Source organism: Lagopus leucura, unplaced genomic scaffold, assembly GCF_019238085.1.
Source record: "Lagopus leucura isolate 7727_CA_CO unplaced genomic scaffold, USGS_WTPT01 Super-Scaffold_73, whole genome shotgun sequence".
NCBI lineage: Eukaryota > Metazoa > Chordata > Aves > Galliformes > Phasianidae > Lagopus > Lagopus leucura.
Genome location: NW_024962252.1, coordinates 48823574 through 48836373, shown reverse-complemented (window position 1 = coordinate 48836373; position 12800 = coordinate 48823574). Strand labels below are relative to the sequence as shown.

The window sequence follows — 12800 nt, the reverse complement described above, 5'->3', positions numbered from 1 at the left end:
GACAGTATAAGACCAACAACAAAATTATTTCCTCTTCTCTGTTGGGTATTTTGAAGGATTAAAACATCACCCCAAGGTTTTTGAAAACAAGAGGAAAAAAAAAGAAAGAAAAAAAAAAAAAAAAAAACCCAGAACAAAAAAAAACAGACCTCATTGTTTTAAAGCTAGTTTTGTTATTAAGCTCTGCTTTGTATTCTTCCTTCAGTGTGAACTGGACTCTGAAGCTCAGTTGTTGAAAGCATTTAGGGTGAATATTCTTGTACTTGAAACTCAGTGAGCCAAAATGTATTTGGCTGCTCTGTGCTGATGGTAACACTAGTGACTGCTAGGGTATGTACTGTAAGTGTCAAATGTAGTGCTTTCACTGAGCTGTATATTTGGAGTAAGTGACGACGTTGATCTACAAAACCAAGATGTGCTTATGATGAACTGTGATCTAAAACCATTTTAAAGCCATAGGGAGACTCAGATCCAAGCTCCTGGCTGAGACTGTTGTGCCACCTTTCAAGTACTACTTAAATGTACTGGCACTATCACACTTCTCTCAGCTCATTATTTGGGCATGTCAGCTAGCCCTCTACCAATCACAGCCTTGTTAATTGGTTGCTGGGGGCACAGAATTGCTTCCAGTAAATAATGCGGATAAGATGAGTCAGGAGTGAAGAGAAAAGGTAATAAAACCATACTTATCTCCTAGGGCAAATTACAGGGGGATAGCTGAGTGCTGTAAGACATCAGTTTCTTAGCTTTGGCCTCTTCAGACTGCCTGTTCTGTGGGACTTGTGTGAGGTTTACAGCTGGCCCACAGCACCAGATTACATCGTGACATTTACTTACCAGTTCTTTGCAGCTATACAAATGAATTCCAGGAAACTTTTGGTATGCATAGTAGTGCTGTTGGCCTAAAATTTCAGGTATCATTTTCTAAGGTGTGGAGCCAATTTCCATGCAATAGTGGTGTTCTTCTGATAAGTTGTATAGTCTTTGTGTTAAAATATGGCAGAAGAGTTTCACCAGACTCAACATCTAGTAAAGGATGAGACCACAAAAAAAAAGAATTTGCTGCCTTGCAGCGGGGGACTTAAAATATGACCACATTGAGCAGTGCCCAGAGAAGAAGCAAAGATTTTCATCGCTATTGCATCCAGTTTAATGGTAGTCCTATAACTTGTTCTTCCTTGTTAAGTTGCAAATTTAATGATAATGTGTACGCTGTAATGGAGATCTCTAAAGGGTATTTTGTGTCCCTGTATAATCTGTAGCTACACAGAATGGAGCTATTAATCACAAAGAGCTCTGGCAGTATTGTATTATGTAAGAAAGCTTATCCAGAAGGCCTGCTGTGTTTTAGAGTACTATATTTCTATACTAATGACACTTACTGAGTTAGCAGAATTTAGGTGAGCAGTTTGAGAAGTGAAAAAAAAAAAGAAGCACTGAGAGCAGATTAGGCCATTATATTCTCATAGGATGAGATTATTGAGAACAGCCTCTCCTTTCACGGGGCTTGTTGTGGAGTAGATTAAAAAGAGCTTCCATGTTTATGGCTTTTAGAAGAGATGGATCTCTGCCTTTAAAAATACAAATTAGCCTGTGGTTTATCACAGCCAGTCATGTCAATGAATGTTTTAGGGACTGTGCCTCATTTAAAAAAAAAAAACAAAAAAAAACCAACCTCATTCAAGTTGCAGTTTTCTCAACATAGAGAAACTAAGGCCAGTGAATGCTGGGGTATGAAACAACCTAATTTCTCTTTCAACACTGAGATTTTTGCCTGAGTTTACTGTAATGAACTATGAGAACTACTCCAGTGTTTTGTCTTGTGGTTCTCCTAATAATACTGTTTGTTGCACCATACTGGTGCCATCTGGTACAATAACATATAGGACTTCTTTGGATACTCCTTTGCCATAATCAATGCTTAAACAGTGATAAAAAAAATCATTATATTAAAAATAATAAAGAAGTGATGTGAGGCAGAACAAAAATACTGATAAACTAAATTTGCATTACGTAGTACTGAGAGAAACACTTGTGATTACAGCCAGAGCAGCATGTATAACCTGTTTTCAAAACATACTGACAATGTAGAATGTTGAATCTTGTTACTGCTGTAAATAGAAAACTATCATTAACGAGGGTTTTTGACAGAATTAAATACGCTACGTATTCTGAGGCACCATGTGTAACAAAGACAACTGTAGCTGCTGAGCCTGGTATCTACAGCTCAGGCGCACTGTATCCTTTTGTGATGCTTTGACAAAGCCTCTTTCTGTGATGAAAATCTGTATGGTAGTAAGCAGCCCTCTTTGTTTTTTTTTTTTTCTTCTATCTAGGCTAGCAGACTGCAGATGGTGTTTTAGTAATTGATCTTTTGTAAATACTTATGTACCTGGTATGTAGAAGGATTTTGAGATGCAAATATCTCTAAGTCTATATTAAGGAATGGCAACTGCTGTCTTGGTACAGAAGTTATCTTGCCATCCCTAATAGTAGGTCATATGGGATCTGTGCAAAATATCAACATTAACCTGATAACAATTCAGTGTAATGCCACAGTCAGTAGCACAATATAGGTGATTGGCTTTGTGATCAGTAGGAATTCCTCCCCTAAAATGGAGTAACACTGAAAAACTAAGCAATGACTGGGTGTATGGTTTGGGTTTCCAAAAGGTAGTTTCAGAATTTCCATGGTGTGTAGTCGTAAGGCTGTAATACTAACACTTCTGCTACATGTGGTCATTTGCACGCTGTCTGACCTAACGTCTTGCTTGTATGATGCACGTTCAGCTCGCCGTCTGCAGCTCAGTCCATGGGAGAGCAACATCGTTAGCAGGCTCCTGACGCCCACACACTCATTCCTGGCCAGAAGTAAAAGCACAGCTGCATTGTCTGGAGATGCAGGTAAACCTATAAGAGCAGAGACTTCATGTTTCAGCCACGTATATTTCCAGGTTCCCTCCAGGATGTTGTAAAATTATTGATGTAATTACGTGTGTACAGTAGCATCCCAGAATGAGTTTGGAAAACCTAGAGTACATTGTATGACAGCTTGAAAGCTTTTGCTATGCTTGATTTGCTCTGCCTCTTTCTTCCTCGCTTCTCTCTTAACTATCTTTGGCCTCTTCGTCATTGTAAGAAGGGAATACAACACATGCAGGGCAACAATTTCACTCTGTTTGTGGCTGCTGAAGGAAATGCCCACTATGCTGTAAGGAACTGATTCAGCACACCCACACTATGAGCTGTTTGCTGCAAACAGTGCCATTCTGCACTGGAGCACTTCTCACATGAAGCACGTTGGACACGTTAGAGGGATAGGCCCTGGCTGCAGTAGATTTAACAGCATGTAAAGTTAAATGTGCAGGGTTAGCAAGGTGACAATAACTGTCAAGTTCTCTGATGACCCCAGAACACCCCTTTGATGAACTCCTGTGCAGAAGATTAACGTGCAGAAGTATGTAAATATTGATAGGAAGTAACTTAAAGCCTTAGTAAAACTACATTTCAATGACAGCCAGGACATACTGGTTTATCATGTGTTTTAGGCATGTGACAGCTGCTTTTTTTCTTACCGTAGATTGTTTTGAGAACGTGCAGTAGGAGTTTTACCATTTCAGGAGTACATTTCAGCACACGTCAAATGTTTAAGCCTAGGCAGGTCTTTCCTGTTTAATATGGGCAGATCTTTATTTTAATTAAAGGACGTAGAAGGTAAGAGGGAATAGAGATCTCCTAAGATTACTTTTAAAGAAGCTTTCACTTAAGAACTCTTATCTCTAATTAGGCTGCAGTACATTTCCATAGGGAGAGAACCGTAGGAGCAAAAATGTGACCGACATTCTTCAAACGGTGGAATTAACAAGTAGAAATTCCTTTTCACTCTTCATGACTTTTAAAGCAATAGCTTGTAAAATGAAAGCTTACCATCATCCACCAAGCAGGATATGGAAATGCAGCTCTTAACTAGGGAATACCTGAGAAAGCAGTTTCTTAAATTTGAAAGTGGTTACTTAACTGCAACACGTGGGAAGATAATTCTGTGACTGCTGTTTCATGCTGAAGCTCTAAACTGAGTGGAATATTGAGAAGGATTGCAGATAGCAGGAACAACTGATTTATCAGTCATCATTTTGGGGTAACTCCCTAGAAATACTTTGTCTGCCCTGACTAGAACTGTACCACCCAGAAGAATAATCCATCTTTTCATTGTTTTCCAGGTATTATTCTCTAGGAGCAATAACTGCAGTCCCTTCATGCAGGACTCTTCCTGGAGATTAATGATCAGGTGGTGGTAATGGCTCACAGCTGTGCTCTGAGCACACCACTCATCCCAGCCTGTCATTATTCCCTAGAAAATTACCCTGCCTTTTGGCTGTAAAGATGAATTGCAATGCAAAAATCAAATTAAATGTGGATCCATGTCCTTAACACTGAAGTTAAGCAAGATACTGGGGACCTCCAGCATGAGTATACCCAGATATATATATGTATATATATATATATATATATAAGTAACTTTCCAAAACAAAAAATGTAATTTTAAATAACTCTCCTCTGTGTTTGTAATCCTGTTGGTACATCCTGATTCACTGGGAGTGCCTCATACAGCATTGTTTGGCAACCTTGCAAATGGAAACGAGCTACTTGTCTTTGAGCATTTATGATGTCATCCTCTGTGGTAATGTTTGATAATCAGCATGCAGCAGCAGAATTGATTCACAGAGGGTGGAAAATATGTAAACTGTAAGCTGTTAAAATACACATTTTGGCCACTGTCTCCCGTCAGGTTCAGATATGCTCAATCAGATTAAAAACAAACAAACAAACAAAAAAACCCAGTTTTTTTTTTTTAAAGTTGTTTTCTTGTTTTCCAGTTTTTATGTTTGTCACCTTTTATTACCCCATTAAACATAAAACTCTATAAATAAGGAGACATGAGGACCCTTGCTGTAACATTTGCGTGAGACTTCCTTTATTCATAATGTTAATCTCCCATTGCAGGAGAATTTGAAGAGTTAGGGCTGTTAAGTCCTCAAAGTACTGTTAAGTTTATGAGCTCTTCCTGTGACAGCAGTTGCACTGCTGTAAGGCTGCAAGAATTAACTGTGTAGAACTGTGTGTGCTCCAGAGGTCTACAGGCAAGAAATGTTTTCTTCTAAGCAAAATGAGGAAGGGAAGCAATAGAAAATTAACCATAGAAACTCTGCTCTTTTCCTTCAAGTAATATATTGAATAGTAATGATGATATGACAATATTAAATGAGCAGGAGAGACAAAGACAAACAGACAAGTAAATCTAAAGAGTATTAACACAGTTTTCCCCAACCTTCTCCTTCAGTTAAACAGGGAGGAAGTCTAAGAATACTTTACTGCAAAAAGTTCCCCATGATGCATTTTGCAATGTTATAGTTCTCTTTAACCATGTACGTGGAACACCATAAACCTGATAATCTGCCGTTGGCCGGAGATCTTTTGGTAACAGTCTTTGTCCTTGTTCAAACAAACAAAAAAAAAAACTTGCCATCCTGGTTACTCTTTCAACTTTGTAGGTTAATTATTGTCATCAGCCTGCTTTTTGAAGTGCATAAAATATTTTGCTGTTGAGAATATGTTTAAGTTGGCTGTTATTGTAGCATGACTGAGAAATATTTAAAGTTTGTATATAGGTGGACTTCAAATATTTTTTAGAGTTATTTGAAATAACACATCACATGATAGAAATTGTAGACAACAGTCAATATCACTGATTTCCTAGATAAAACTGTTCCTGTTGTTAGCATGTTTGACATCTCCTTTTTCTCTACTTCCAAGACAAATTAATAGAAATTCTGGTTTTATTTAGATTGTTTCCTGTTCCAAATGTAGTTGAAATTCGTGTCAATGCGTATAGTAAGCTAATCAACTTCAGACCAGTTGTTTTGTCCACTTCTTTTTCAGAAACATCAGTTGTATAAGAAAAGAAAAACTTTTGTTTTTACTACCCACTTATGTGCCACACCTCTTTAATTTATTTAAAAGAAATTTACAAGTGGATCAGTACATGGCTGTGTATTAGAATTGTATCATTACTATACATGTAGCCAAGCTGAGGTAGCACATGATGGTTCTGATTTGAGAATTAGTCATTCCTCTCTATTAATATCTTCTTTCTTTTCTCTGTCTTTCTCTGTCGTTTCTGTTCCTGCTGGCTTTCCTCTGTCAATTCTCCAATGATGCTCTATAATTATAATGAATAATTAAAAAAAAACAACCAACACCGTAGTTATCCCCATTTGTCCCCGTTCAGCATCTTGCAGCCCCATCAGCCCCCTGTCCTACAAGACCATGAGCTGTAGGAATTCAGCAGACCGAGCAAAACTTTTTGCATCTACTGATGCTGTTGGACGTAGAAGAACGCATCTGGCAGGGGTAAGTGTGCTGGTTATATGTAAGTTAATGTCTCATGCCATAACCACCTGATTGAATTTCTTGTTAGAACAAGAATAGCTGTATATATGTAATGTATATCTAACATTTCCCTCTGCAGCCTCCCATTGCCTCCAATTTGTTTCATAGTTGGTTAGATTTTAACTGGTATATACTATATTATCTGTTGCCATAGCCTGATTGTGCACTAAAGAATCTGCTTGGGAAAACACTCATATTTGCAGAATGCCTTGTTTTCTCATGAGGTATGGAGGCAGTTGCAGAATGTTTTGTTCTTTTCTCTGAACTTCCAGGGAAAATCAGAGCAGTCTGATACAGGCAAGATCAAATTCATGTTGACTGTAGTAAAAGTGAAGTCTTCTCTGCAAATGATTATGTACTCGGGCAAAGTATCAGGAGACAGTGCTGTCTATTATTGACATCATTTTCAGAAGAGTGTTAGATGAAGGAAACATGCATCAGAGCCAGTATCAAGCTTTGAGGCACGTGTTAGTTTGCTGAATCTTAGGCTGTGACATAGTTTTAGGTTATGTCTCTACAGAAATCTTGCACTATGTGTAGAGCATGTTGTAAACTCCCGGGCTATCAGTTTGGCACCTCTAAGGTCTTTCTCATTGTTTTTTTGTTTGTTTTGTTTGCAATTAAGAAGAGAAGTTGGTGCAGCTTGATGAAAAAAAATGGTGTAAGAATATTGTTAATATCAAATGACAGAGTTAAGAGCTATTTTCAGTAGCCTACATATTTCGGAGAATCTTTTTACTGGTTAGCTTCTGTAGGAATTTGGATTTTTTACTTCACTGGGAAAAAAACTGCTGATACTATATTTTCAGGACTAATTAGGGAGATCCTATATAGACAGTTTTTGTAGCAAACCAGAATTCTTGTTCATTGTAATGCATTAACTCTGACTGTATACAATCTGATAACTTGGGTGATTACCATCATACTAGACAGTACAACTCTTGTAAATGATAGTGCCAAAGGGCTGTTTAATTACTCTCAAGTAACAACTTCAGGACTGGGACCACTTTTTGCTTATCACGTATTACATGAGGTTTTTGACAATTTGAAACAACTAGTTTTACCCCTATGCAAAAATACTTCATGGATTTACAAAGATAGACCAAAGTTTATACGCTCATACGCTCAATGCAGTTGTTTTCCATCTCCAGCTGTTAGACATGTTTTCACGTCTCACATGCTCACTCTATGAGTGTGTAGCAGCCCCTTTACACCATGCTGGCTGAGTGATAGCTCAGTGTGTTCTCCCCTGTTCTCATGCTTCAGACTCTGAGAGCTTAAGCTCATTACTCCAAAAATCCAGGGTCTTTCATTTATATTTAAGTGGAGGAAATATGTAGATGTTTAAATTCTTATATGTAGCCTTAAGCCAATTGTTCTATTAATACAAACCAGAGTTGTAACATAAATATTTTCAAAAATTAGTATGATTTTTCATAGTTCTCGTCCCAAGATGAAAAATAAAGAAGGGAAGATACGAAATCACTATGATGCAGTGTCAAAAAACCAAACAAACAAACAAATAAAAACACCATGCAAACAAAAACAAAAAAAAGCCCCAATGGGGAATCATCAAGAAAAAAAGAAAGTTAGGATACCACATTTCCTGACTTTAAGGGCATCTGTGGTGTTGACATATAGCAATGAAAGAAAAAGTCTGTGTTGTGTTGAGATTCTTACCACTTACCCACTCCAGAGAGTGGGTTTTTTGGTGTTTGTTTGTTTGTTTGTTTTTCTTTTTCCCCAAATGAAATCCAGGCTTTGTGGGGAGTAAGTATTGTCTTTGGAAGCAGTGGAAGGTACTGTGTAGCAACCAGCAGAGATCAAACCTTAAAAGGTAACTTTTTGCCTGTGTAAAAATAAGCCTCTGCAAATTACAGCTTAAGACAGTAAAGAGCATGATTAAGAAGGATCATTGTTTTCAGATGTGTATTTCCTTACAAAAGCAGTGTCAGATTACAGAAGCTATATTCATGAACTTGTCAAACAGGCTGTAGAAACTACTGACTCAGCGCTACTTTTTCTCAGCCCCACAACTCTTCATCCTTAACTGAGCTTGGTTTACTTTCTTAGCTGTGTGAACTGTGGCTTGACTTTGTCTTTGTTTGCTGAACTATAGACTGACAAAAAAGAAAAGGAGAGAGACCATTTGTCATCCAGCTTCTCAGCCAACTTGAAAGGAGGTCATTTTTCTTCCAATCCCAAAGCTAGATCTCCAGCTCCCTCTCCAGTTTGGTAAGCCAAGTACATGCTTTAGCTGGAGGTTGAGCTATAAGCAGCTCTAATTGTTTTGTTGCTTAAATGTTAGCCTCCACAGGAAAATCAGTGCAACCTTATTTGGTGGTATAAATGTTTTCTGTATGCAACAAAGTAAAGATGATATTGTTTTTAGAAAAATCAAGTAATAATGCTGTTGCTTTTTAAAGAAAGGGAAAAAGAAGCAATGTACCCGGTTTCTTACCTCTTGGCTGGGTCAATGCTCCCATAATCTACAAAGAGAAACATTTTTACTGAAAGCTCATTGGTTGTGTTTCAGCAGTTCTGTTTGATAGCAGAGAAATAGGGAAGTTGTTTTGGTTTTAGCTATCGTAGAGGTGGTATGCTGATGTACAGCAGAGCATGTCTTACATTGATTGTCACTCTGTGATTACACAGGCATGCATCAAAGTCTTTGCCTTCTTTGGCTGGCACGCTCAAGCAGATAACTTCCCCACCTGGTTCCTCCAAAGTTCCTTCTACTCAGGCACGTCCTCCTTCTCCTGGCAACATCCGGCCTGTAAAAAAAGATATCAAACCTGAGAATGAAAAGAAAAGACCAGAAAAGGAGGCTGAAAAGACCAACGAGGAGAGGACAGAAGAGAGTAAAGAAACATCAGCAGGTGCTGGAGAGTTTGCAAATCAGGAAGAGCTTGCTGTCCATGAAGACGTTGCTCAAGGTAAGGAGAAACTCCTGTTGAGGATAAGGAATGCCTGAGTGTCTTTCATGTTCTTCCATCCCTTTTTCTGAAACAATAAACTTTAGATAGCTTTCTATCAAGTATTTGTCTAAGTTTTTCAGAATGTTACACCTACATATGTATGTTAATTATGAGAAAAGTATAAACTGAAACCCTGAAACCCTCCTTTTGCAACAGCCAGAACAGGCACACCTGTCTTGCACATCTGTTTTCTCTGACTTTTTGGTACAGAAAGGGTAGACTTTGTCCCTCACATCATGATACAAGTTCTTTTCAGTCCTGGAATAGAAGAGCAGTAATCTGAAAATCAACCATACAGGAAGTCATCACTTAAGGGGGGTAATGTGAGCAATGAGAACGTCCAGCTTTGCTAGATGCATAGTACAGTGATGCATATCTATCTTATCTACAATATTGCTTATCTATAATATTGCTGGAGTACCAAGGGTAGGGGAAATTCTGCTAATTTGATAAGATGGTAAGATGGAATGCAAGAAGATAACAACATACAATAACGATAAGTTGTAAGAAGAGGAAAAGATACATCTGAAAGTGAGAAATATTGGCTTGTTCTAATAGAATTTTTAGACCATTGCAAATACAATATTGAAGTATCTCAAGGATGGGATAGAATGGCCATTGTGGCCCCTGGCGTCGACAGGATGGGTTACCTGGTGTTCTTGATTTAAAAGTAATAAATTCTCTTCTGACTGTCCTTCAGAAAACAGTTTTATGTATTAATTATCCTGCATTTAACTGCAAGATGAGTAATTGGAGGTTGTTGTTCTGTAAGAAAACTTGTGAAATTATTACTTTTGTTTCAGTAACTCCTGTTAACAGTAGTTGCAGTGTGGTTCCTAGGTCATACCACAAAGATGCATCTGTTGGTAATGGGTATGTAAAGAAGGTGTGAGGTGATTGGCATGATGGGATGGGATTTTATTGCTTTTCTGGTAGCCCTTTGCTTGCATCATAGAAAACTTCCTTTTCAAAGTACTTTGAGGATACCTGTAAGGGTTACTTTTGCAAGCATTTACATGTAGTACTTTCCAAGTCCAAAGTAAAGTCCAGACAAACATGGAGATGTTTGTTTGGCACTTTAGCTCAGGAGAAAGAAAGGCTTAACTTCTCTGCAGAGTTGGTCAATATTTGGGTAGTGACAGGGTTACTTAGTGTGGAAACAGGTTATCTATGATAAAGGGATCTGAAAGTGAAGTAGTTCATGTTTGCAGTGGGGAAACAGCAGGTAGTGAAGAGGAGCAGGGGAGAAGATACTGCAGTCATAGTGGTGAACAGCACTTCAGATTGGATGTATTTTGTCAAAACCAGGGAATAAAGTCACTGATGATTGAGACCTAAGACTGGAACCTAAGCATAAGGACAGATCTTGCTTTGCAGGTAGGGGTCCAAACTGTCAAACCCTAGCCACTGGTTGAATCCAAGAGTTTAGAGCGGAGCAAATGCAACTTTTGGTGCTAGAATTTCATTCCTGGAGGTGAGGAGTTGATTTCAGCCAGTTACCTGAACTGGCCTCTAATTTGCCTGGTTCAGACCCCTGTCAGCTGTGTAGGTAGCCAGAAGGTGAGCAGATAATGATCACTGATGGAACTATTCAAGCTTTTGCAGTAAAATCTCATTATTTTACCAATGCTGTTATTGTTCTAATGGAATTTTGGGTGCACCTATGCAAGTTTTCCTCGTCCTTTCTGACAACAGGGCAGGTGAGCATTGAATGAGCTATGTGTTACATTGCCAGAGTCAGCACCTGAAGGAAAGAAGTAAAGCCCAAGCACTGCAAAGCTGTGCTACATTCAGAGGTGACAGCCCTGCTTTGGTCCATGTTAGTAAACTGACAAGGGCAGAGGTTCAGGAACTCTGTCACTTCTACCATTTAACTATTACAAGCATTCTCTACTGTGTTTCTGGTCCAGGTTGTAATTGCAATGCCATATTTTCTTCTGTCACCAAGGTTACTAAGCATAGCTATAAGGGACTCCAAGACTTTAGGAGTGCTCGGGTTACTTACTTTTTTCTTCCAGTCAGACAGATTTTTCTGAGTGCCCTGCTTTGTTTTTGGGGTTAGCCTAGTCCAGGTTTGTTCCCTAGGAATGTACTGAACACTGGCAGTGTGAGAGGCTGAACTGTACTGCTTTTCTTCAGGGCAAGGGAACAGGCCCTGGAACTCTTAAAATGACTTGTATAAGCTTTGAATTCAAAGTGAGCATGCATTAAGATCTGTAGAAAGGCCTATACTGAATTGATTAAAAAAAAGACAGAATTCAGTAGATGTGAACACTGAGCAGAGAAAGCAGCTGAATTTGTGTTTGTGCATACAGTGATATATAGGAGAGGACATCAGAGGAAACTTGATGAGGGATGTAGAGCACAAGCCTTATGAGGAGTGGCTGAGGGAACCAAAATTGTGTAGTCTGGAGAAAAGGAAGGTCAGGGGTAACCTTATCACTCACTACTACTACCTGAAGGGAGGTTGTGGTGAGGTAGTAGTCAGCCTTTTCTCCTAGCAGTAGGACTAAAGGGAATGGCCTCAAGTTGCGCCAGGGGAGATTCAGGTTGGATGTTAGGAAAAACTTCTTCAAGAGAGTGGTCAGGCAGTGGAATGGGCTTCCCAGGGTGGTGGGGGAGTCACTGTCTGTGGAGGTGTTCAAGAAACTAGGAAATGGTTGTAATAAGGGACATGGTTTAGTGGGAAATACTGGTGATGAGTGAATGGTTGGATTAGATGATCTTGGAAGTCTTTTCCAACCTAGGTGAGTCTATGATTCTATGAAACCCCTACTGGAAGCTGTTAATGAGGTGAGGAAAACAGTACTCTAAAAACCAGTTAGAAATGTAGATTGAAGTTATCTCCTTGCCAGTTCTGATGACTTACTTCACATTTATCTTCTCAAGATCCTGACTCAATTACTAGTTCATATGCTTCCCTACCCGTTTTTTGTCCATGTTGCCAGATGTGATTACCCTGAGAGTGCTTCCTTCAAGTTAGCTTGCATGTTATTAATGGCCTCTGGCCTCCAGGGAAAAAGCATAGTAGAGATGTTCTAAATGCCTGTGCTAGGAAATGTCAGGCAAGCTTGCAAAAGTGTGAATTAGTATTTAACTTGAGAAAAATTTGTGATGTCTCCTCTACCAGTTGGCTAGAGATGGTCCTGGGTAAAGAATATAATATGAAGCAAGTGCTTTCCTCACCACTGTAAGAACAATTTTTAAAAAGAATACAGAAGGAGGGAAAGCAATCTTTACCTTCATAAGAGCAATTCTAGTGAATGGTGACAGCAAAGCCTCTTAGGCTTTGTTTACCATTTTAGGCTTAGGCTCAGTTTACCATTAGTGGTAAGGCATGTATGAAGCTGCACTGTTTCTGTGAGTTTCTTG

The 12800-nt window shown here is 38.8% G+C and overlaps 1 protein-coding gene across 8 annotated transcripts in view; it reads left to right on the top strand.

Moving 5' to 3' along the window:
* MAP7 (microtubule associated protein 7) overlaps positions 1-12800 on the top strand; it is a 104767-nt gene that overhangs the window by 78547 nt on the left and 13420 nt on the right. For all 8 annotated transcript variants that reach the window (XM_042888755.1, XM_042888765.1, XM_042888740.1 and 5 more), the window contains exons 7-10: positions 2791-2904; positions 6290-6411; positions 8570-8685; positions 9106-9386. In XM_042888755.1, coding sequence (XP_042744689.1) covers positions 2791-2904; positions 6290-6411; positions 8570-8685; positions 9106-9386 — 633 coding nt within the window. The remainder of the gene's footprint in view (positions 1-2790; positions 2905-6289; positions 6412-8569; positions 8686-9105; positions 9387-12800) is intronic.